Source organism: Balaenoptera ricei, chromosome 1, assembly GCF_028023285.1.
Source record: "Balaenoptera ricei isolate mBalRic1 chromosome 1, mBalRic1.hap2, whole genome shotgun sequence".
In the NCBI taxonomy this organism is placed as follows: Eukaryota; Metazoa; Chordata; class Mammalia; order Artiodactyla; family Balaenopteridae; genus Balaenoptera; species Balaenoptera ricei.
Window position 1 is genome coordinate 18,581,898 of NC_082639.1, and position 26,391 is coordinate 18,608,288.

At 41.3% G+C, this 26,391-nt stretch overlaps 1 protein-coding gene across 1 annotated transcript; it reads right to left on the minus strand.

Moving 5' to 3' along the window:
- Positions 1 to 2,709: 2,709 nt before the first annotated feature.
- FUCA1 (alpha-L-fucosidase 1) lies at positions 2,710 to 25,110 on the minus strand. Its single transcript, XM_059915934.1, has 8 exons — positions 24,640 to 25,110; positions 19,385 to 19,519; positions 12,206 to 12,343; positions 10,408 to 10,513; positions 6,712 to 6,912; positions 5,106 to 5,296; positions 3,707 to 3,806; positions 2,710 to 3,482 (listed from the first exon to the last, which is right to left on the minus strand). The coding sequence occupies exons 1-8, from the start codon at positions 25,059 to 25,061 to the stop codon at positions 3,342 to 3,344; spliced, it is 1,434 nt and encodes a 477-aa protein (XP_059771917.1). The 5' UTR covers positions 25,062 to 25,110; the 3' UTR covers positions 2,710 to 3,341.
- Positions 25,111 to 26,391: the final 1,281 nt, after the last annotated feature.

Here is a 26,391-nt window from a genome sequence, read left to right on the forward strand (position 1 = left end):
TGTTGAGGATTTTTGCACTAATGTTCATAAGGGATATTGGCCTGTAGTTTTGTTTTCTTGTAGTGTCTTTGTCTGGCTTTGGTATCAGGGTGGTATGGAATGAGTTATGAAGTGTTCTCTCCTCTTCAATTTTTGGGAAAAGTTTGAGAAGAATTGGTGTTAGCTCTTTTTAGTTCTTCTTTAAATGTTGGTAGAATTCACCAAAGAAGCCATCAGGTCCAGGGCTTTTCTTTGTCAGGGGATTTCTTTTTACTGATTCAATCTCCTTACTAGTTATAGATCTATTCAGATTTTTCTATTTCTTCATGATTTAGTCTTGGTAGGTTTTGTTTCTAGGAATTTGTCCACTTTCATCTAGGTTATCCTGTTTGCTGGCATACAATTGTTCATAGTTCTTTCTTATAATTCTTTTTATTTCTGTGGAATTGGTAGTAATGTCCCCACCTTCATTTCTAATTTTAGTAATTTGAGCCTCTTCTCTTTATTTCTTAGTCCATTTAGCTACAGGCTTGCCATTTTGTTGACTTTTTTAAGAATCAACTTTTGGTTCCATTGATTTTCTCTATTGTTTTTATATTGTTTATCTTGCTCTAATCTTTATTGTTTCCTTCCTTCTGCTAGTTATAGTTTTAGTTTGTTCTTCTTTTTCTAGTTCCTTAAGTTCTAGATTTAGGTTGTTGATTTGAAATTTCCCTTCTTCTTCTTCTTCTTTTTTTTTTGGATGTGTTTATACCAATAAATTTCCCCCTTAGCACTGCTTTTGCTGGCTTTGGTATGTTGTGTTTTTGTTTTCATTCATCTCTAAGTATTTTCTAATTTTCCTTGTGATCTCTTTTTTGATGCATTGGTTGTTTAAGAGTGCATTGTTTAGTTTCCACAATTTGGTGAATTTTCCAGTTTTCCCTCTGTTATTGATATCTAACTTCATCTAGTTGTGGTCATAGAAGATACTATGAAAAATACGTATTTAAAAATATCTACTGAGACTAATTCATGGCCAAATATATGATCTTTTCTTCAATCTTTTTTCTTTCTGTTCCTCAGACTCAATAATTTCCACTGTCCTATCATCAAGTTCACTGTTCTTTCTTCTGCCTACTCAACTCTGTCTTTGAATCCCTTTAGTGAAATTTTCATTTCAGTTATTATACTTTTCAACTCCAGAATTTTTATTTTTAGGATTTTTGTCTCTTTATTGATATATTCATTTCACTCATACATCATTTTCTTGACTTTCTCCACATCTTCCTTTAGTTATTTGCACATTTTAAAAACAGTTATTTTAAAGTTTTTGTCTAGCATATCTGCCATCAGTTCTTTTCCAGGAACAGTTTCTGTTGATTTACTATTTTCTTTTGAATGGGCCATACTTTCATGTTTCTTTGTATGTCTTGTGATTTTGTTGTTGTTCTTGTTGTTGAAAACTGGACATTTGAATCTAATAATATGGCAACTCTGGAAATCAGACCCTCCCCCTTCCCCAGGGTTTGCTGATTTTTGTAGTTTTTGTTCATTGCTTTTTTTTCCTTTTTGATTGTTGCAGGCTGCCACGGATAAGCTAGAGGTGTAAACTTAAGATCTTCTCAGGCCTTTTCTGACTCTTTCTCTGGACATGCATGGTCACTTTCTAATTTCCCCACATAAGCAGTTGTTTTTGAATTTCCTAACCTTTAATGTCTAGCTCCCAAAAGGGGGGAAAAAGAGCACCAGCCCTTTAAATCCTCTGGAAGTGACTTTAGCTGTTGGAGGAGGGGCTTGCAACAATGGGGAAGGTACAACAATGGCTTGCCCACCTCTCTGCCTGTAACTCTGTGGTCAAAAGCAGCAATCAGAGCACAAATCCCTGACATTTGGAGGACAGGGTCCTTTTGCCCAGCTAGGCTCTCACAAGCTGTGTGTAAGTCGCTCCAAGAACACATGCACAGCTGCCTACTCCATGACTAGGGATGAGGGATGGGTAGCTGAAACTGAACAGAATTAACTGGAATTTACCATCCAAGTCTTCCTCTGGAAGTTGCAAGCCTTCCTTAGACTCCAGAGTTTCAAAATAGTTACATTAAAATAGTTACACCAGTTACATCAGATTCTGCCAGTGCAATTGTTGTCTAGGTGAGGAGACAGATTCTTGGTGATTCCTCTCTGCCATCTTCCCAGAACCCTCTCTAAAGACTTTTTTTTAAACCTACATTTCACAAGTTTCAATGCATAGTGTTTTCATTATCATTCTAAGTATTTTCTAACTCCCCATATGGTGCTTTCTTTGATCAATAAGTATTTAGACGTGTTTTTTAAAATTTCCAAACATAAGTTTTTTTCCTCCAAGTTCTTATGGTCCTTTAAACATGTTGCAGACATACTATATAGTCCATATGCTATTGCGTCTTTGGTATTTACACTTGTAAATGTTTCATATGTGCTTGAGAAAAACAAATTTTCTGTAAATGTAGGGTAAGGATTTCCAAATACATGTAGTAAATAAAAAAGAAACAGAACACTTTATTAGATCTATAACAATTAAAGAGGGTGAACTGATAGTCACCTCAAAAGAATGGTACTAGAAGTGAGGAGTAGAAGAACCAAAGGAATTACTTTCTTTGCTCTGCATTAAAGAGACTTGGCAGGTTACCCCCCTTCTACTTTTTTATAAAACATAAACGTAAGGCTATAAGCAATCCATATAGAAACTGGAAGAAGAAAGCTACAACATGCTTTTTGGTAGAAAATAATTTGATGTACAAATTTATTTATTTGATTGTATTCAAGAAAGCAGGGCAGAATCACATTCATTTTCTTCATAGTATCACTGTATATAGACTGAATTTCAGAGCTCTTAGTTTGCTTTGGAAACTTCTAAAAAGCTGACTATTAGCGGACTAGGAAGCATTTTCCTTCCCCTCCAGGATCTCCTGCTCCTGGGGGTAGGTGGGGGTAATTGGTCACATTTGATGCTAAATAAATAGCATGTGGTGGATTTTGCCAAATCCTTTTCAGCTCCTCCCATAGGCAACGGGATGACTTGGCTTATTCTTGATCTGAAGTCATTTGAGTAAACAAGCAGGTTATGAAACACAGAATAGAGTGAAGTTTCCATCGTAGATAATTCCCAAAGTTAGGATGAGCTTAACTGTTCAATCCCTTCTGCTGATCAGAGAGAGAGATGCTAGCAATCGATCTCAGATCTTTGATCCTGTGAGACATCAGCGTAACGTAATTCATTCCTTTTATTAAAATGCGTTGGAAAAGAGATGTGTGAGTACACAAGAGCAGTTTATTACAGTGATGGTACTATAAGAGGAAAATCAAAGTGCAGGCAGTGTCCCTTTCTTGTTGAACTCCAATGATCACTCCACTCCTGTCAGCTTTACAGTCCAAGCAAACTCAGTCGGAAGAGCAGAGGGTGGTAACTGGGGCAGGTACACGAGGAGACCTTCACCTGGATTTGGGGACCACTTCAGATGCTTTTCGATTCCCAGCATTGTTACCTGTAGAAAGCAAAAGGGAATGGAAAAAACATTAATGCACAGATGAGCACAGACTGTGGCCTGAACATGGTGGGAAACAACTATGCTGGGCCATGGCAGGGAAGACAGTCCAAAAGGGGAATAAATATGGGAGAAACCTGGGGAAGGAAGGAAGAATTAGAGAAGGCTTGCCAATTCCTTTACAAAAAGTTACATCTCTGACAAGACTGACTGAGGCTCTTTACCTCTGTAGTCGAAGTAGTTATAGGGGATTTAAGGCTTAAGATTCCATCTTCTGGCCAGTGCAGGAAAATGGCATAAACAGATGATCCTTTTGAGGTATACCTGGGAAAAAAGAAACATCACTGTCAAAGATACCTGGCTTATTACCCTGCCACATGACCTTACATGTTCCCCTTTCAATTATCTACCAATTCCAAGACCTTCAGTCTGTCACTGCTACGAGGAAGCACTAATAACTCGATACCAATTAAGGTCCGTGGGAAGAAAGCAGCCCTGGAAGATTCTTTCTGGTGATATCTTCCATTTTCTCTCTGGATGGGGTTCTAAGTTTTCTTAAAAAATTTTTAACTCTTATACTAGTTATCTCACGCTGAAGCCATTTGCCTCATTATTCAAATCATTCTTTGACTCCAAATCCATATGAAAACAGTCAAGGATATAACAAGGGCAAGGTGTACAACGAAGACAAATTTGGGTTTTTGTTTTTAATTTAAAAATTTTTTTTGTCTTTAAATTTTTGGCCACCCAACACAGCTTGTGGGATCTTAGCTCCCCGACCAGGGATCGAACCCTGGCCCATGGCAGTGAAAGCGCAGAGTCCTAACCACTGGACCGCCAGGGAATTCCCAAGACAAGTTTGTTGTTCTGAGATTTCACCATGCTTAGAGAAGAGGGTGAAAATCACTAAATAGAAACTCATCCAAAACAGAAGGATGAACGTGTTTCCCCTGATCCAAAGACCCCTGCTCTCTGGTATAACACTTACAGAGGTCTTTCACTGAGCAGTTAGTTTGTGCCTGGCACTCTGCTGATACTTTACATATGTTATCTCATTTAACCCTCACAAACACTCTAGGAAGTTACATATCATCACCCCATTTTGCAGTTGAAAAAAACTGAAGCGCAAGATCAAATAACTAGATCCACAATCCAAGTATGAATCGTGACTTCTCCATTTAGTAGCTCTGCAATTCTAGGCAAGTGATATTACTGCCCTGAGTCTGCTTTCTCACTTGTAACCTGATAATGATAGTATCAACTTGGTGGGATTGTTGAGGGGATTAAATGAGGGGAAAGAATTTAGAATGAAGCCTGCATATTGTGGATGTTGTACAAATATCAGCTGTTAGTATTTTTAGGAGGTGGGGTAACATTGTCAAGCAAATTGACTGATACTTTGTAGCTCTTTCTTTTTTCACCAAGCCTTCGGCCTCCCTTACTAGTCAAAGATACCCTGGGGCCTAAAACATAAACCTGGGCACAAATTGAATAGCAAAAGGACCGCTTCTGCATTTCCTCAAGATGACTCCCAGCCTGGCTTGTACCATCGTGGACCCAAGGAGATGCCGGCTCAGGATGGGCCACATCCCGTTCCTGCACGTAACAGAAGACTAGACTCACCACACAGAGGTCGTGTTTTTTTCAGATTGTACCCTCCATGGTTTGGAGGCATAGATAGCCTCCCCATTGATGCTCAGCCACTTCCCAACAGCAAGAAGCCTTTCTTGGAAGATGGGAACAATCAGTCCATCTTTAGTTGGTCCAATGTTGAGAAGATAGTTGCCTCCCAAACTTACTGTCTGAATCAGTTCCTGGAGAGAACAGAAACAAGGAAAATCCCAGCTCTGAATGCCAAGACTGGAGAAATGTTTAGAACACACAGATGAAGGGAAGAAAAAGAATCTAGGCTACATTCTCCCTCTGTTTTGTCAATATCCTTTACCCTTTGGAAAATACTATATATTTTTGTCATTATAAAAGCAGGATAGGCTTATATGAGAAAATTTTAAAATCCTGCTACAAGGTGGAGAAATATATTAACTCGAATTCCAGGGAGTAATCACAGGCACTTCCCCGTGAACCGGCACCTGCTGTGGTGCCATATGCAGTGGGAAGGGTCGTGTGTCAGAAGCACAGAGTGTGAGCGTGAGCAGGGGAACTGAAAACAGAGCACTTGGCCATGAAGGAATCCCATGGAGCTATCCAGAGAGAAGACAGGGATCAGAGAGGAGAGATTCAGAGCAGGTGCTGTGGAGACTCTGGGGAGGTAGAAAAGATCTGATGAATTTCAGGACACTGTGTATGTGGTGGGCTATATAAATGTGTATGTTGCCCCTTCAGGAAAACATGCTGTAAAGAGATATATTCTTTAAGATTTTTGGAGTGGGATGCATGTGTGTTTAGTGTGACCTCAAACGGTAGCACTTCAAGGCAGCCCAGAAAAATTAAGGCTACATACAGAATATTTTAAAAAGGAGGTTTTGTTACAGTACCCCAAAGACATCACACCATTAACTTTTGATGTTTCCTTTTGGTGTTTTTCTTATGCAGTTACTTCTATATAGTTGTGATACTACATCAACCCTCTAAGCATTAATCCATATTACATTCAGAAACATTTTAATGGTTAAGGAAAATCCCTAAATCTACATAATTATTCCTTTATGGTGGCAAGAAATTGAAACAACCCAAATGTCAAACTGAAAATAATCCTGGGAAAAACGTCTCTGTACAGAACTCTTCTTAATTATACCTAGTTCCTTAGGACAGGTTTTATGAGTGTGTTCAGTAACCCTAAAGGGATCTATCAGCCTGCACTTCCAACCACAGTGCTTCCACCACTCTTAGTCAGAAGGTAGTTAACAAATCACTACCTCGGGCTTCCCTGGTGGCGCAGTGGTTGAGAATCTGCCTGCCAATGCAGGGGACACGGGTTCGAGCCCTGGTCTGGGAAGATCCCACATACCGCAGAGCAACTGGGCCTGTGAGCCACAACTACTGAGCCTGCGCATCTGGAGCCTGTGCTCCGCAACAAGAGAGGCCGCGATAGTGAGAGGCCCGCGCACCGCGATGAAGAGTGGCCCCCGCTCGCCGCGACTAGAGAAAGCCCTCGCACAGAAACGAAGACCCAACACAGCCAAAAATAAATAAATAAATAAATAAATTAAAAAAAAAAAAAAAAAAAAAAAAAAAAAAAAACAAATCACTACCTCACAGGTGCTCTTACCGAAATGATTCGAGATTCACTTGTGATGTCAGCCATTGCCATGTCGCGACGATAGCCCCAGGACAGCTTGTCTATTGAGGTGCACATCTCCCATTTGTGATCTGGCAACGTCTCTGGCTTGAATTTATCTTGACAGTTGTAGTATCCTCCATGGCGACAGGAACAGTTCTGACCCCATCGGTCATTTACTACAACAACATCCTAAAGGAGGAAGGAGTACCGGGGTCATCGGGGGTAAAATCACTTAGCTTCCTTATGTAACACAGTTTGATATATTAGGTGCCTACTTGCAAGCAAGAAGCAGACTTAGTCAAGAGCAGTGTTTCTTTTTTTTTTAATTTTATTTTATTTTTGGCTGTGTTGGATCTTCATTGCTGTGCGTGGGCTTTCTCTAGTTGCGGAGAGCGGGGGCTACTCTTCGTTGTGGTGCGCAGGCTCTAGGCGCGCGGGATTCAGTAGCTGTGGCGTGCGGGCTCAGTAGTTGTGGCTCATGGGCTCTAGAGCACAGGCTCAGTGGTTGTGGCGCACAGGCTTAGTTGCTCCGCGGCATGTGGGATCTTCCCGGACCAAGGCTTGAACCCGTGTCCCCTGCATTGGCAGGCGGATTCTTAACCACTGCGCCACCAGGGAAGCCCGAGAGCAGTGTTTCTTAACTGTGGGCCATTTTGCCCTGGACAAGACTTTTAGCAAAATCTAGAGACAGTTCTTTTGGTTGTCACAACTGGGGATGGTGCTACTGCCACCTAGTGGGTGGAGACCAGGGATGCTTCTAAACATCTTACAACATACAGGATAGTCCCCTCACAACAAAGAAAAACCCAGCCCCGAATGTCAATAGTACCGAGGCTGAGAAACCCTGGCCTAGCAATGTGTAATGTCAGAGCTGGAATGGCCTGTTTAAATCACCTAGTAAACCACTTATTCTATCAGAGGAGAAATGGAGAGGAGGAGACTTGCCCGAGGTCACATCCCCAGGCAGAGTTTCAGAAAGCTGGGCCTGTGAATCAGGTATTTGAACCCAGCTCAGGATGCTTTCCACGATACAACCCTGACTTTCTTTACTTAGGTAAGAAAAAATCAGACATTCTTTTCCTTCCCTCAAGGTTTTGCTGAACTTTGAGAAATCCTTACATGGAATAACTTAATGTAAATGTTTACTACTACTATAAGGGACTTCCCTGGCCGTCCAGTGGTTAACAAGCCACCTTCCAGTGCAGGGGATGCAGGTTCGATCCCTGGTCGGGGAACTAAGATCCCACATGCTGTGAGGCAACTAAGCCCGTGTGCCCTAGAGCTCGCGCGCCACAACTAGAGAGCCCGTGTGCCACAACTACTGAGCCCGTGCACCGCAACTAAGACCTGACGTAGCCAAATAAATAAATAAATAAGTGTTTTAAAAAAATACTACTATGAGGCTCATACTGGGTTATATAGGGTAAATAAAACACAGTTCTTACCCTCAGAAATCCAGCAGAGACTAGCTGAGGAGACAGATATGTGAAAAATTATACTGTGACATCACAGCAGAGTTAGGGATGAACATAAACAGGGAACACCGATCCAGGAGTGTTTCTTGCTTCTTCCAGGAAAGAATATAAATGGCCAGGAGCCAGATTTAGTTTACATTGCACCAATACTTACTATGCGCCTAACTGGGCCAAGTACTGTTTGTGGGGTTGGGGACATAGCAGTGAACAGACCCAAACGCTTGCCCTCACAAAGCTGACACTTTAGTGAGGGAGACAGATAGTAATGAGGTAAATGATATCTGAAATATGTTAGGCCAATATCAATATCTTAGTGGTAAGAGAAAGATAAAGCAAAGAAAGACATACAGTGTGACAGGGGCATGTTGCAATTTTAGATAGGGTGACGAGGAAGGTGACCTCCCAGGGAAGACCTGCGGAGAGCTCAGGAGTGAGCCACGTGGGAACTAGAGAGAATGGAGGATAAGTAAGGAGAAGGGACTATTTCTCCTAAAAGTACTTTCCTAACATGAGTATATCTCCAAAACAACCCTCTTTCCCAATGCGTGAGAGAGCATTCAGAACAAGAGTGGGTAGAATAGGGTCTGTGGTGTCCCACCCAAGGATCCACAACGGAGCCACCCGAGCCTGAGGACCATCGGGGAAGAACCACAATACTGCGCCACTAGAGGTCCCCACACATCTCGCAAGTCCCAGAAAACCAATCTGAATTTGCTTCAGTTTGTCACATAGGATCTTTCCTTTTTTCTTTCTCCCCATTTTCTGAGTTTAGTAATATTTACCCAATGAGATCCTTAGAGGTTTACGAATCTACCAAGAAAGCTCAGTTCAAACTGGTCTTATACTTAGATTTTTCTTTAAAATCCACAACAAATCTAGACTATGTAAAATTTCTGAAATTTTCTATAGTGAAGATTAAGATGTCTGCTGCTTTGTAAGTGTACTGAAATACAAACTTTAAATGGGCAGCTATTGTGCAGCGTAATAGTGTTGATTATGGGGGAGAGGACAAGGTAGGCAAAGTTCCCTCAGGAATTTGGAGGGACTCCCCTGGTGGCACAGTGGTTAAGAATCCGCCTGCCAGGGCTCCCCTGGTGGCGCAGTGGTTGAGAGTCTGCCTGCCAATGCACGGGACACGGGTTCGGGCCCTGGTCTGGGAAGATCCCACATGCCGCGGAGCAACTAGGCCCGTGAGCCACAACTACTGAGCCTGTGCGTCTGGAGCTTGTGTTCCGCTGCAAGAGAGGCCGCGACGGTGAGAGGCCCACGCACCGCAATGAAGGGTGGCCCCCGCTCGCCGCAACTGGAGAAAGCCCTCGCACAGAAACGAGGACCCAACACAGCCAAAAATAAATAAATAAATAAATAAATTAAAAAAAAAAAAAAAAAGAATCCACCTGCCAACGCAGGGGACGCAGGTTCGAGCCCTGGTCCGGGAAAATTCCACATGCCATCCACGGCAACTAAGCCCGTGCGCCACAACTACAGAGCCTGCGTTCTAGAGCCCGTGAGCCACAGCTACTGAGCCCGTGTGCCACAACTACTGAAGCCCATGCGCCTAGAGCCTGCGCTCTGCAACAAGAGAAGCCACTGCAATGAGAAGCCTGTGCACCGCAACGAAGAGTAGCCCCTGCTTGTCTCAATTAGAGAAAGCTGGTGTGCAGCAACGGAGACCCAACACAGCCAAAAAAATAAAATAAGTTAATTAAAAAAAAAAGAATTTGGAATATAAGGGAAATGAAATTTCCCCTTAAGAGTTAAACTACATAATCAACATAGAGTAGGTGAAGTCATAGATATTCACATTTTATTCTTATCATTTAATTTTACATGTTTTATATATTAATTTTTGGGGTGGTTTTCTCATTTATAATGTCTGTTTACTTAATAGTTTATTTTCTCTATGGTGGTCTGGGACTTCTACATACTATTTCTAGCCTACTTAAATTTAAGAAGATTTAAAACTATCTTGTAAAAATCAATAATTAAAGGAGAAGAAGAAAGATTATACTCCAAGTAAGGGGCCAAAAAAGAATTAACGGAGAAACCTTTAACATCCACTAAGTTCCCTGATCCCTACCACACCCACGTTGATATTACTATTTATTATTGTTGCTGTTGTCGTTATTGTTATTACTCTGGATCTTGGTTCCTCACATTTTCTTTTATCAAAACAGAAAAATAAGAGATAAGTCATATAATCATGTACCTTAACTGGGCTATCATTGTAGAGCCAAGCAAGAAAATTTGTCGAGTTCCAATAAGTATCAGGACATTCCCACTCTCCATCAGACCAAATCAAGTCAGGTTTGTACCTGAGAGCCAAGCCATGAGAACAATGTTTATTATCTGAATCCATTCATAGTAAAGTCTTATGGATCTATCTTTGCAACAAATATTTAAAAATTAATTTTCTCCTATTTGGAAAGTACCAAAAAACTACCGCAGTGCAGAGAAGGTGGAAAACTAAAGAGACAAAAACGACAACACAGGCACACACACACACACCCCTTAGCTAACACAACCACTGTTTAATACACAGCACTTTGGTGTATTTCCTAATCTTTTTCTTTTTAATGTCTTAACTTAAAAAGTAGAGTTGTAATCAGTGTGCATACAATCTGGTTTCCTTCCGGCAACTAATTCCAATGAAAAGAGTGGTGCTCCAGAACTATAGGATTAATGTTTCTGCTTTTAAGATGTATTAAGAGCTTGAACTGTTCTGCCAAATGCATTTTTGGGGACAACTACCCAAAACTTTGACTATAAAAATCTATTGAATTCACTTGAGCCACAGTTGCATCTTTCACATATTATTACTCTGAGTCCTATGAGGTGTGAGTGTGTGTGTGTGTATTTATAACTATAAGGTAAGCATTATTATTCTCACTTTAGAAAGCAAGAACCTAATGCTCCGTAGGGTACTTTGTTTTAGGTGACAAAGCTGGTAAGTAACAGGAGCTGGAACCCACATGCAAATCTGCCTGATGCCTAATCTTGTGCTGTACTCCGTAACTACTTAGAACAGCAGGTTGATTCCAGGAAAATGACTGCCTGTCTGAGAGGTGAGAGAAGCACTGTTGGTCTGTGTTCCACTGTGTACGAGAAACTGTACTAGGCACTTTATACTCATTACCTCATTCATTCTCACGACAACCCTGTGATGTATAAACAGATAAAGAAACTGAGTTCTCGGAAGATGAAGTAGTTTGTTCAAGGCTATACAGTCAGTAAGAAAAAAGAACTGGACTTCTGACTTAAAGCCTATGCTGACCTCTTACAACTGTACTATTTCCTTAGAGAAGTCATCTGGATGCAAGGAGGTTTTTTTTGTCTTCTGGTCTACAATGAGCGTCCAGGCAGAGGTGGCTGCCTCTTAACCTTTAAAGGTCCACCATCCTCTAGGAGCCCCAGAAGCAAGAAGGGTAAACTCAGAATAAAACGTGGTGAAGACTAGGGACAAATGCCAAAGTGAAAGTCATCATTTTAAGAATAATGGTAATAACACCACCATTATTCTGTACCAGGCATAGTGACAGATACTTTTCACATACTATGCTGAGCCCTATACAGAAGGCATTATTATCCCCACTTCACAGAGCAAGAATCTGAGGCTCAGAACGGTGACCTGTTTAAGGCCTGTAAGTAACAAGAGCCAGGATTCAAATACAAATCTGCCAGATGCCAAATCCTCTTCAGTGTCCGTTAGACCATGTTGCCCTTCTTCAAGGTCCTGACAAAGAAAATAGCATGTAAGGAGGGAACTGAAGTTTTGACTTACTACCATCCTCAGTTTTGTTGGTTTCAATTTATAGAGGCAATATGACCATATTATGAAAGTTCTGAAAAGTAGGAAGAAAAAATATATTTTGTCTTAACACAACCACTACTTTTACTATTTTGATGTCCTACCCCTTTTCCCCTTCCCCTCAACTTAACAGTATCCTATAAGAAGCTCAGGTGTCATTGCTGAAGGTCATAAGGCCAAAAAAATTTCTGTTTTGTACCTGCTAACAAGGTCATATAGCTCTGGCATTGTTTTTGCACGGACAAAATGCTGTGTTTTGAAGCCATTTTTCTTATCACGTAGGTAGAGAGGATGGAACCATTCTAAGAGTGAGTGATAGAGTCCATAGCGTATGTTCCTTAAACAGAAAAACAGGACAGCAACTGTCATTAAGCAAAGAAAAAATAATTTATTTTAAGAAAAATCAGTTGCAGCATTTTTACATCTCAGTGAAACTTATCCATAGGGCATGCAGAGGGGCAGGATCCACAACCATTTCCTTAAATTATATCATCATTCACTTAAGCAAAATGATTGGGCTTACTATGTTTTTGATAATACACATAACAAATTATTTTTATACATAAATACCTTAACACCAAATGTCATGTAAACCATCTTTTGTCTTTTAAGTCAATTATCTCAATAACATGTAGTCCCATTAAAAAATGTTTTCTGTCAATCGTAAGAATACATATGGAAGAGATACTAGAAAATAGAGACAAGTATAAAGAATAAAATATCTAAAATCTTACCACTCAAATAATCATTAGTAACATTTTCTGTGTAGCTGAATTAATTAATATAGGTTTATTGTTTCATATAAGATTTATTAATAGTTCTTAATGTGAGCAGAAGCAAGAAGAACTACAATCCTGCAGCCTGTGGAACAAAAACCACATTCACAGAAAGACAGACAAGATGAAAAGGCAGAGGGCTAGGTACCAGATGAAGGAACAAGATAAAACCCCAGAAAAACAACTAAATGAAGTGGAGATAGGAAACCTTCCAGAAAAAGAATTCAGAATAATGACAGTGAAGATGATTCAGGACCTCAGAAAAAGAATGGAGGCAAAGATCGAGAAGATGCAAGAAATGTTTAACAAAGACCTAGAAGAATTAAAGAATAAACACCTACAAGAATTAAAGAACAAACAAACAGAGATGAACAATACAATAACTGAGATGAAAAATACACTAGAAGGAATCAATAGCAGAATAACTGAGGCAGAAGAACAGATAAGTGACCTGGAAGACAGTATGGTGGAATTCAATGCTGCGGAACAGAATAAAGAAGAGAGGATGAAAAGAAATGAAGACAGCCTAAGAGACCTCTGAGACAACATTAAACGCAGCAACATTCGCATTATAGGGGTCCCAGAAGGAGAAGAGAGAGAGAAAGGACCTGAGAAAATATTTCAAGAGATTATAGTCGAAAACTTCCCTAACATGGGAAAGGAAATAGCCACCCAAGTACAGGAATGCAAAGAGTCCCAGGCAGGATAAACCCAAGGAGAAACACGTGGAGACACATAGTAATCAAACTGACAAAAATTAAAGACAAAGAAAAATTATTGAAAGCAACAAGGGAAAAATGACAAATAACATACAAGGGAACTCCCATAAGGTTAACAGCTGATTTCTCAGCAGAAACTCTACAAGCCAGAAGGGAGTGGCATGATATATTTAAAGTGATGAAAGGGAAGAACCTACAACCAAGATTACTCTACCCAGCAAGGATCTCATTCAGATTCAATGGAGAAATCAAAAGCTTTACAGACAAGCAAAAGCTGAGAGAATTCAGCACCACCAAACCAGCTCTACAACAAATGCTAAAGGAACTTCTCTAACTGGGAAACACAAGAGAAGAAAAGGACCTACAAAAACACATCCAAAACAATTAAGAAAATGGTAATAGGTACATACATATTGATAATTACCTTAAACGTGAATGGATTAAATGCTCCAACCAAAAGACACAGGCTTGCTGAATGGATACAAAAACAAGACCCATATATATGCTGTCTACAAGAGACCCACTTCAGACCTAGGGACACATACAGACTGAAAGTGAGGGAATGGAAAAAGATATTCCATGCAAATGGAAATCAAAAGAAAGCTGGAGTAGCAATACTCGTATCAGATAAAATAGACTTTAAAATAAAGAATGTTACAAGAGACAAGGAAGGACACTACATAATGATCAAGGGATCAATCCAAGAAGAAGATATAACAATTATAACTATATATGCACCCAACACCTCAATACATAAGGCAACTGCTAACAGCTATAAAAGAGGAAATCGACAGTAACACAATAATAGTGGGGGACTTTAACACCTCACTTACATCAATGGACAGATCATCCAAACAGAAAATTAATAAGGAAACACAAGCTTTAAATGACACAATAGACCAGACAGATTTAATTGATATTTATAGGACATTCCATCCAAAAACAGCATATTACACTTTCTTCTCAAGTGCGCATGGAACATTCTCCAGGATAGATCACATCTTGGGTCACAAATCAAGCCTCAGTAAATTTAAGAAAATTGAAATCATATCAAGCATCTTTTCTGACCAGAACGCTATGAGATTAGAAAAAATTACAGGGAAAAACACGTAAAAAACACAAACACCTGGAGGCTAAACAATACATTACTAAATAACCAAGAGATCACTGAAGAAATCAAAGAGGAAATCAAAAAATACATAGAGACAAATGACAATGAAAACATAATGATCCAAAACCTATGGGATACAGCAAAAGCAGTTCTAAGAGGGAAGTTTATAGCAATACAAGCCTACCTCAAGAAACAAGAAAAATCTCAAATAAACAATCTACACTTACACCTAAAGGAACTAGAGAAAGAAGAACAAACAAAAACCAGAGTTAGTAGAAGGAAAGAAATCATAAAGATCAGAGCAGAAATACACGAAACAGAAACAAAGAAAATAATAGCAAAGATCAATAAAACTAAAAGCTGGTTCTTTGAGAAGATAAACAAAATTGATAAACCATTAGCCAGGCTCATCAAGAAAAAGAGGGAGAGGACTCAAATCAATAAAATCAGAAATGAAAAAGGAGAAGTTACAACAGACACCACAGAAATACAAAGCATCCTAAGAGACTACTACAAGCAACTCTATGCCAATAAAATGGACAACCTGGAAGAAATGGACAAATTCTTAGAAAGGTATAACCTTCCAAGACTGAACCAGGAAGAAATAGAAAATATGAACAGACCAATCACAAGTAATGAAATTGAAACTGTGATTAAATATCTTCCAACAGGGTTTCCCTGGTGGTGCAGTGGTTGAGAATCTGCCTGCTAATGCAGGGGACACAGGTTTGAGCCCTGGTCTGGGAACATCCCACATGCCACAGAGCAGCTGGGCCTGTGAGCCACAATTACGGAGCCTGCGCGTCTGGAGCCTGTGCTCCGCAACAAGAGAGGCCACAATAGTGAGAGGCCCGCGCACCGCAATGAAGAGTGGCCCCCGCTTGCCACAACTAGAGAAAGCCCTCGCACAGAAATGAAGACCCAACACAGCCATAAATAAATAAATTAATTAATTAAAAAAAAATCTTCCAACAGAAGTCCAGGACCAGATGGCTTCACAGGTGAATTCTATCAAACATTCAGAGAAGAGCTAACACCCATCCTTCTCAACCTGTTCCAAAAAATTGCAGAGGAGGGAACACTCCCAAACTCATTCTATGAGGCCACCATCACCCTGATACCAAAACCAGACAAAGATACGACAAAAAAAGAAAATTACAGACCAATATCACTGATGAATATAGATGCAAAAATCCTCAACAAAATACTAGCAAACAGAATCCAACAACACATTAAAAGGATCATACACCATGATCAAGTGGGATTTATCCCAAGGATGCAAGCATTCTTCAATATATACAAATCAATCAAGGTGATACACCATATTAACAAACTGAAGAATAAAAACCATATGATCATCTCAATAGATGCAGAAAAAGCTTTTGACAAAATTCAACACCCATTTCTGATAAAAACTCTCAAGAATGTGGGCACAGAGGGAACCTACCTCAACATAATAAAGGCCATATATGACAAACCCACAGCAAACATCATTCTCAATGGTGAAAAACTGAAAGCATTTCCTCTAAGATCAGGAACAAGACAAGGATGTCCACTCTCGCCACTCTTATTCAACATAGTTTTGGAAGTCCTAGCCACAGCAATCAGAGAAGAAAAAGAAGTAAAAGGAATACAAATTGGAAAAGAAGAAGTAAAACTGTCACTGTTTGCAGATGACATGATACTATACATAGAGAATCCTAAAGATGCCACCAGAAAACTACTAGAGCTAATCAATGAACTTGGTAAAGTTGCAGGATACAAAATTAATGCACAGAAATCTCTTGCATTCCTATACACTAATGATAAAAAATCTGAAAGAGAAATTATGGAAACACTCCCATTTACCATTGCAACAAAAAGAATAAAATACCTAGGAATAAACCTACCTAGGGAGACAAAAGACCTGTATGCAGAAAACTATAAGACACTGTTGAAAAAAATTAAAGATGATACCAACAGATGGAGAGATATACCATGTTCTTGGATTGGAAGAATCAATATTGTGAAAATGACTATACTACCCAAATCAATCTACAGATTCAATGCAATCCCTATCAAATTACCAATGGCATTTTTTACAGAACTAGAACAAAAAATCTTAAAATTTGTATGGAGACACAAAAGACCCCGAATAGCCAAAGCAGTCTTGAGGGAAAAAAACGGAGCTGGAGGAATCAGACTCCCCGACTTCAGACTATACTACAAAGCTACAGTAATCAAGACAGTATGGTACTGGCACAATAACAGAAATATAGATCAATGGAACAGGAGAGAAAGCCCAGAGATAAACCCACGCACCTATGGTCAACTAATCTATGACAAAGGAGGCAAGGATATACAATGGAGAAAAGACAGTCTCTTCAATAAGTGGTGCTGGGAAAACTGGACAGCTACATGTCAAAGAATGAAATTAGAATACTCCCTAACACCATACACAAAAATAAACTCAAAATGGATTAGAGACCTAAATGTAAGACTGGACACTATAAAACTCTTAGAGGAAAACATAGGAAGAACACTCTTTGACATAAATCACAGCAAGATCTTTTTTGATCCACCTCCTAGAGTTATGGAAATAAAAACAAAAATAAACAAATGGGACCTAATGAAACTTAAAAGCTTTTGCAAAGCAAACTACAAACAAGACGAAAAGACAACCCTCAGAATGGGAGAAAATATTTGCAAACGAATCAACAGACAAAGGATTAATCTCCAAAATATATAAACAGCTCACTCAGCTCAATATTAAAAAAACAAACAACCCAATCCAAAATGGGCAGAAGACCTACATAGACATTTCTCCAAGGAAGAGATACAAATGGCCAAGAAGCACATGAAAAGCTGCTCAACATCACTAATTATTAGAGAAATGCAAATCAAAACTACAATGAGGTATCACCTCACACCAGTTAGAAGGGGCATCATCAGAAAGTCTACAAACAACAAATGCTGGAGAGGGTGTGGAGAAAAGGGAACCCTCTTGCACTCTTGGTGGGAATGTAAATTGATACAGCCACTATGGAGAACAGTATGGAGGTTCCTTAACAAACTAAAAACAGAATTACCATATGACCCAGCAATCCCACTACTGGGCATATACCCAGAGAAAACCATAATTCAAAAAGACACATGCACCCCAATGTTCATTGCAGCACTATTTACAATACTCAGGTCATGGAAGCAACCTAAATGCCCATCGACAGACGAATGGATAAAGAAGATGTGGTACATATATACAATGGAATATTACTCAGCCATAAAAAGGAACGAAATTGGGTCATTTGTAGAGACGTGGATGGATCTAGAGACCGTCATACAGAGTGAAGTATGTCAGAAAGAGAAAACAGATATCATATATTAACGCATATATGTGGAACCTAGAAAAATGGTACAGATGAACTGGTTTGCAGGGCAGAAATAGAGACACAGATGTAGAGAACAAACGTATGGACACCAAGGGGGGAAAGTGGCGGGGGGGTGGTGTGATGAATTGGGAGATTGGGATTGACATATATACACTAATATGTATAAAATGGATAACTAATGAGAACCTGCCGTATAAAAAAATAAAATTCTAAAAAAAAAAAAATAGTTCTTAACGTTCCCCAAATGAACTATGGTTAAAGTGACCTATTTTCATACACAATAAAGCTTGTTTTGAGTTAAGAATAGTGAGTGTTTTGGAAACGCTATAATACAAGTAAGAAGTAAATGTAACATTGCAATGGCACAGATAAGACAGAAACAATTGATGTTAAGTATTTCATCACGTGATTCAGGGACTAAATAAATATAAAGAAGGTAAAAATCAAGGATCTTAGAGTCCAGATCTAATCAACATCTCAGAGTCTTACAGCAGGACTATTAGCAGAGCACAGCATTGGGAAACTGAATATTTAACCCGTGACATAAGTCAGCAAATGCTTTCTCAATGGACCAGATAATATTTGAGGCTTTGCAGGCCTTGCGATCTCTATCCCAGCTCTGCAATTGCAGCCTGAAAGCAGCCAGAGACAATGCATAAATGAATGGGCACAACTGTGTTCCAGTCAAACTTTACTTATACAAACAGGCAGCTGGTCTACCCCTTAAATAGGACATCAAGTTTGCCAAATCACAATACAGCTGAGACTGGGCATGACACAAACACCACTTTTCCTCCTTAGAGGCAAACATACCCAGAAATATAGGATCCAAAACCAGAATACCTGGGTTCAAATCCCACCTCTGCCACTTCCCAGCATTTTGATCTTGGGAAGTTACTTTTTATTAAGTGGCAAATATTAGAAAATATTAATTAGAATCAACAGGGTGGCTCCTTATCTCACTTTTTGCTGCTTTAACTGCCCTTTTCAGTTCTCTCTTGATCTACTATTCATCTAAACCTTCCCTGAATGCCTGCAAAGCTCTGTGTTGACAGCTAAGGAGGACACAAAGATGAGAGGCCCAACCCTGGCCTCCATCAGATACTGGAAAAGGCCTGGGGTGGTAGGCTTTCCAGAAAAAATCCTTTGCAGAATACAAATGAAGCATTGGGGTCTACGCTGGGTATCCTTCACCTAAGCAGACAGGGCTATGAACTTCTCTGATGGTGTCACCTTTGGTCATATGAAAACTGCCAAGCATCAAACACTGCTAATTCAAGGCCAGAAGCCCTTCAAGGTACTGGTTAAACGCAAACTTAGAAAACACACAAGAGTAGAGAAGGCACGGCACATTGGATGGCTAGATCAAAAGTGATGATGGAGCAATCATCTGTGAACACACACCTATTTCGGATGGCTGTTCCCAACTCACCAACCAAATCACGATGGGGCCCCAGATCCTTAGAGTTCCAGTTCCAAGACACAGGACTTGGCCAGTTTGTGAAGCCTTCGTGATGCTTTGTTGTCAGGACTACATACCTGTGGACATTGAAACCATATGAACAAAGGAAGTGGGCAGTGGGCCACCGGCACAAACTTACCTGGTATGCCTGAGGCTTTTAAAATGGTTGGGAGAACTTGACTACAGGAAACGTATGGTTGACCCTTGAACAACGTGGGGGTGAGGAGTGTCAACCCCCTGTGCAGAAGAAAATCCATGTATAACTCTTGACTCCCCGAAAACTTAACTACTAATAGCCTACTCTTGACTGGAAGCCTTACCAATAACATAAATGATTGATTAATGCCCATTTTGGGGGACTTCCCTGGCAGTCCGGTGGTTAAGACTCTACGCTTCCAATGCAGGGGGCACAGGTTCGATCCCTGGTCGGGGAACTAAGATCCTGCATGCCATGCAGCGTGGACAAAAACAAACAAACAAACAAAAAACCCCACCCATTTTGTACGTTATATGTATTATGTACTGTATTAATACAATAATGTAAGCTAGAGAAAAGAAAATGTTTTTAAGAAAATCATAAGAGAAAATACATTTATAGTACTGTATTGTATTTATTGATACCATAAGTTTACATTGACTGTTTACAAGATGAACCACCTGTCAGTACCTACATCAATATTGTCTTACATGATAGAAAACACTGCAGATGTTATAATTATTACTAAAACTAGATATAAAAAGTGAAAAGGAGGATTCCCTGGTGGCGCAGTCATTGAGAATCTGCCTGCCAATGCAGGCGACACGGGTTCGAGCCCTGGTCTGGGAAGATCCCACATGCCGTGGAGCAACTAAGCCCATGAGCCACAACTACTGAGCCTGCGCGTCTGGAGCCTGTGCTCCGCAACAAGAGAGGCCGCAATACTGAGAGGCCTGCGCACCGCGATGAAGAGTGGCCCCCAGTTGCCGCAAATAGAGAAAGCCCTCACACAGAAACGAAGACCCAACACAGCCATAAACAAATAAATAAATAAATAAATAAATAAATAAATAAAAATTAAAAAAAGAAAAGAAAAGATAACCTGAAAATGACAGTTCCATTTTTAAAAAAAAGTGAAAAGCTGGGGCTTCCCTGGTGGCGCAATGGTTGAGAGTCTGCCTGCCGATGCAGGGGACACGGGTTCGAGCCCTGGTCTGGGAGGATCCCACATGCCGCGGAGCGACTGGGCCCGTGAGCCACAACTGCTGAGACTGCGCGTCTGGAGCTTGTGTTCCGCAACAGGAGAGGCCGTGATAGTGAGAGGCCCGCGCACCGCGATGAGGAGTGGCCCCCGCTCGCCACAACTAGAGAAAGCCCTCGCACAGAAGCGAAGACCCAACACAGCCATAAATAAATAAATAAATAAATAAATAAATAAATTTTAAAAATACTTAAAAAAAAAAAAAAAAAGATGGCTGTAGTACCAGCAAACGGCCCGAGGTCTACCAGATAAAATTTCAAAATCTTCTCACTGATCCTAGTTAAAAAAAAAAAAAAAAAAAGTGAAAAGCTAATGTGAAAAAGAAATTCATATTTATTTGCAGGTATAACGATTCGTGCGTTGACCATAAAGAAGCAGCAATATGATTGCTTTACAGTAGCCTAGTGTAATCAATATGATTGCTTCATGGTAGCCTAGCCGATACACTAATAAATGAATCATTATAAAATTTTTATGGCATATGGTATTATAATCCTATTCATAACACAGTATTGGAAACATTGTTACATTAAAAAAAAAAACTACTTGCCTGTGATGATAGGCTGATACACAGTTTATCCAATTATGAGGGGGTAGAGGGGAGGGCATACTGTATGGCAATGTAATTCTTTGAAAGCAAAGTTTTAAAACAGTAAGAAAATGGATACATTAGTAATTTTTTATTGTGTCACTTACCTTATGCTTATGTAAGGATTGGCTATTCACTTCCATACCAATCTTGCATATGATGTTCTACGTGCTGAATACTCAGGCAATGTTGACGATGATGATGACACAAAAACGTTTCATACAGTTCTTGCCGTCCAGTTCTTAGGTTTTCACATGAAGACACTTACACACATACGCAGCAGATACGTTTATTAACTGTATGGCATAATGATTACTCACTGTTCATTAAGTGGAAGTGGATCATCATAAAGGTCTTCATGGTGAGTAGGTGGAAGAAGAAGAGGAAGAGGAGGGGTGGGTCTTGCTGTCTCGGGGTGGCAGAGGCAGAAGAGGTGGACAGGGAGGCAGGAGAGGCAGGCATTCAGTGTAACATTATGGAAATACATCGCAATTTCTGTCTGCCTTTTCTGCTTTTACATTTCTCTAAAAATGCTTCTACATGATACCAATCCTTCTTCCACTATTTGCTTTGTTTGTTTGTCTGTTTTTATTTTTTGGCTGCACTGCTTGACATGTGGGATCTTAGTTCTCAGACCAGGGATCAAACCTGTGCTCCCTGCACTGGAAGTGCGGAGTCTTAACCACGGGACCACCAGGGAAGTCCTCACTGTTTGCTTTAGTTTCAGTGCTCATATCATAGAAGGGTCCATGTGGTAAAAGAAGTCAAAAGCTGTCTTGAGTAATCAGAATCCTTCTGCCAGATTGTCTAACGTCAATCTGTCTTCTGGCACTGCTTCTTCTACATCTCCTTCCTCTGCACTTGTTCAGAAGCACTCATCTCCATCAAGCTGTCCTCTGTTAATTCCTCAGGTGTGATGTTAATTAGTTCCTGAATTTCTCCAAGATCCAAATCTTGAAACCCTTCACCCCGCACCTTTTTTTTTTTTTTTTTTTTGGCTGCATTGGGTCTTTGTTGCTGCGCGTGGGCTTTTCTATAGTTGCGGCGAGCAGGGGCTACTCTTCATTGTGGCGCACAGGCTTCTCATCACGGTGGCTTCTCTTGTAGAGCACGGGCTCCAGGTGCGCGGGCTTCAGTAGTTCTAGCACACGGGCTCAGTAGTTGTGGCGTAAAATGTCAATATGATTTTAATACTGCATCTTTACGTTTCTTTACATTTCTGTGAGTGGCACCATGTACGGTCTGAAAGTGTGTGTGTAACTTTTGATAAATTTTAACTTTTTACAATAGATTTGTATATATTTTATGGTAGTAAATGATAAAATAGACTAGTGTCTATATATTTTATGCATTCGTGACATACCTAACTTTTTCTTAATTTTCGATATTTCTGTGAGTTTTTCAAATTGTCGCAAATCTCCAAAAATTTTTCCAGTATATTTATTGGAAAAAATCTGCATATAAGTGGATCCATGCAGTTTAAACCCATGTTGTTCAAGGGTCAACTGTACTTGTATGAGTGACTATATTAGTGACACCCAGGGAGTTGCTTCAGTCACAACACCCCTTGGGTATTGCTCCAGGAATGAAAGCAAACTCAGGGAAGCCACAGTCCTTAGTTCCCAAACAAGCAGGAGACTTGGAAAGAAGGAAGGAATAGGTAAGGGAAAATATGTACACCTTGGCTTTCCAGTTCTTCAACCCTTCTGTGTATCGATGATTAGTTTCTTTTAAAAAACCCTTTGCCCTAAAGGAGAAAGAAATCTCTACTGGAAATAGCGGATGATAAAAAAGTAAGCTGTTTTACCAAGCCCATATGAATTGGCTCTCATTCACAGAGGTGACAAAAGGCCAAAAGAAAAGGGGAGAAAAGGCAAGTGTTGAAATAACAACCAAATCACTCACCATTTCATTTACTTTTATGGCAGAAAAATAGCTGGTGCTCACATGTGACAATTTAATCACTGGCCGATGTGGAAAGCTCAAGACTTTAATGTCTAGACAGTATTTCAGGCTCTGTGGATCAAAGTCCTCTCTGTGGCATATTCTTCTTCTACTTCTTTAAAGCAACCTCTTAAAATGTAAAAATCCTTCTCATCTCAAGAAACTTACCAAAATAGGCAGAGGACCAATCCCTCTGGCCATGGTTGCAGACCCCTGGTGTGGTGGAAAAAACCTTCACCTTAGAGTCATGGGATTTGGAGTCTAGGACATTAGTTCCCTTCTTCTGTCTGGGCCAGTCATCTTGTCCATAGCAAGGGCATCTTGTCCTGGACAAAGTATGTCTCCCAGATTTTAACTTCTTCCTTTGAAAATTATGGATTTCTAAGGCTTCTGGAAGACAGTGAACTCCTCCTTTGTTTATTCAAGGCTTAATATTCCCACACACTTAATTGCAAACACTAAATATCAGTTGTAATTTCTACTTAGTACAAGAGAACTTAAAGTCCAAGAGAAACTAAAACCTGGAAGATGGGTGAGGAGACAAAGTAAGGGTGGAAGACTGCCCTAAGCCAGGAGCCGGGAAACCTACCTGCCTTCATTTTTACTCTCCTCCAACCCACCTCCCGCCCAGCAGCCTCAGGGTCACCATTCCTTGACTTAATACCTGCAACATCCTGTCTTCAAGGATGATTCCTTCAGGACTAGCCCCAGCCTTCAACAGCCTTGTGAGTCCTTGCCTCTCTCTTCCCAGCCCCAGTGCTCTGCACTTTCAGTTCTCTGAACCATCCACAAGCAAGTTGCAACAGTTCTCAAAACAATTCTGACATTTCTTGAGCACTCTCTACGTGCAAGGCATTGAGAAGAGCAGCTGAAAGAGAATCTGTATTGTTGCCCAAATACACTGCACACCAGAACTCCCTTCCCTCCGGGACATATTAAAGCTGAAAGGAAGAACACAATCCCTGTCTACAACCATGGAAGGAGGCGGTAGGGAGGTAAAATGCCTTGTTCAAGTTCGCAGCTGAACTAGGATCAGACTCCATACCACCGGCTTAAAATCCTGGAATCCTGATTGCCTTGTTGACCCGGAAGGGACATGAGGTATCACTTAGCTCAGTCCTCTCAATATTCAGGTGCAGGCACTGAGGGCTTTGCAGTCAACCACCAACCGGAAACCTTTATTTCCTTCTAATCCTCAACCAGACGCACCTTTTTAGGATCAGGCGTGCCATATTCAATACTGCATCCTTCAGGAGGCAAAACAGAGTACCCCCGGTATCTTAAGTCAGACGGACACCTGTGTGACCCGGCAAGTCGCCTAGCCTCCCCCCAGCTCGGTTTTCACCTGCCTAAGCCCCCTCCTGGCGCTCGGGTCGGCCCTAGCCGGGGAAGGGGGGCCCTGCCCGCCCCCCGCGGCGGCACTCACTTGGCCCCGGCGGCCTCGAACAGGTTGGCCCAGCTGTCCGGGTGGAAGAAGCGCGCAGTGAATCTTGGCCCGAAGTCGCCATAGGTGAAATTGGGCGGGTAGTTCTCATTCATGAAACTCTCGTACTGTGGCAGCTTTTCGCCCTTCCAGTGCCACCAGAACCACTCACTGCCCCAGGCCGGCACCGAAAACACGCCCCAGTGCACAAACACTCCGAATTTGGCCTCGTCGAACCAGGCCGGCAGCGGCCGGGAGTCCAGACTCGGCCAGTCCGCGGTGTAGCGGCGCGGAGGGTCGGTGCAGCGCGCAGGGTGGGTGCAGCGCGGAGCCCGCACCGCGCCGAGCACCAGCAGCAGATGCAGCTGCAGCTGCAGCAGTAGCAGCAGCAGCAATAGCTCGGCGCCCACCACCCGCGACTTCATCTCGGGATTTGGCACAGCCGTCTTGGAGCCCCACCGCCGCCACTGAACGCGCAAGTGCGGGGCGCGTGGCCCCGCCCACCCTAGCTAATGATTGGCTCGGAAGGAAAAAGGGGTGGGGCAACCCTGGCTGCTTGGCTACCGAGCGTCTTCCCTTCCTGGTGGGCGGTCCCTACCACCACTGGCTCTCAAAGGGAGAAAGGTGCAAGGAGGATGGTGGTGTGACCGATGATTGCAAACTTTAGAATTCACTGTGGGGTGAAATCGAGGGGGTGTGGAAGGCATGGTGTGTGCAGAGAACTGGGAGTGGTCCATTTTGCCGTTGGCAGCTATGGGGGACTTTTTGAGCTGTAGTATGTTAGAACAAGTCAGGAGGCAGGAATACCAGATGGAAGGGCATTGTAACAGCCCTGGCAGAAATGACGGGGCAGAAGGACGATGGGAAGAAGCACTATAAGGGGAGAGGTGGGAGGAAAGTGGGCGCTGAAAGAGGAAGAACAGGTGTGACCATTTTGCCTGTCTAATAAATATTTTTTGAACTTGCTTTGGGAATTTTGAGGCAATTCAAAGAGCTTAACATCTAGTTGGAAAAACAAGACCCATGCACAGGCTACTAAGAAGGAATATTTTTAGAGTAACAGCGTGAGAAAATTGAGAGCCTCAGGCCCAAGGAGTGCCTGTGTGAACCTTGTCTGGCAGGGAGGTCACCAAATTCCTCTACAGGTGGTAGATGCTGTGCCTGCGCAAACAGGCGGTGAGGCTGTCAGGTGTGGGAAGTCTAATGACTCACCCGTGGCACAGCTGGTACCTACATATCAGTGAGAACTGCTGCAGGTAAGAGTTGGAAGGAACTTTGGAGACCCTCGACACTATCCCCTTCTTTACTCATACCATTTTATGGAAGAGGAAACTGAGACCCAGAGAGGGGATTGGAGTTGCCCAAGATCATGCAACTAGTTTGGATCAGAGGTGGGACCAGAACCCAGGTCTCCAGATGCAGAATCTATGTCCCTCAAACGCTGCTTCTCTCTTGCACCCCAGGAGGTGCAAGAGAACCTGTCAAAGACTGTGTCGACAGAAGCAAGCACTTCCTCATTCTAGGAGTGATAAAGAAACACAGTGGCTGTTGCTGAATGAACAGCCATTTTCTTTATTTTCCGTTACTTTCTCTGCAAGATTATGTTGTAATATTGTCCACAACAGCAAGCCCAGACACCTAACACAAGCAAACAAACAAAACAACAACAACAAAAAGCATTCGTACACATCTTCTAGTGATCAGGATGAGTAATGGTCTTTGATGTTACAGAACTCATCTTGGGGGAGATAAAAT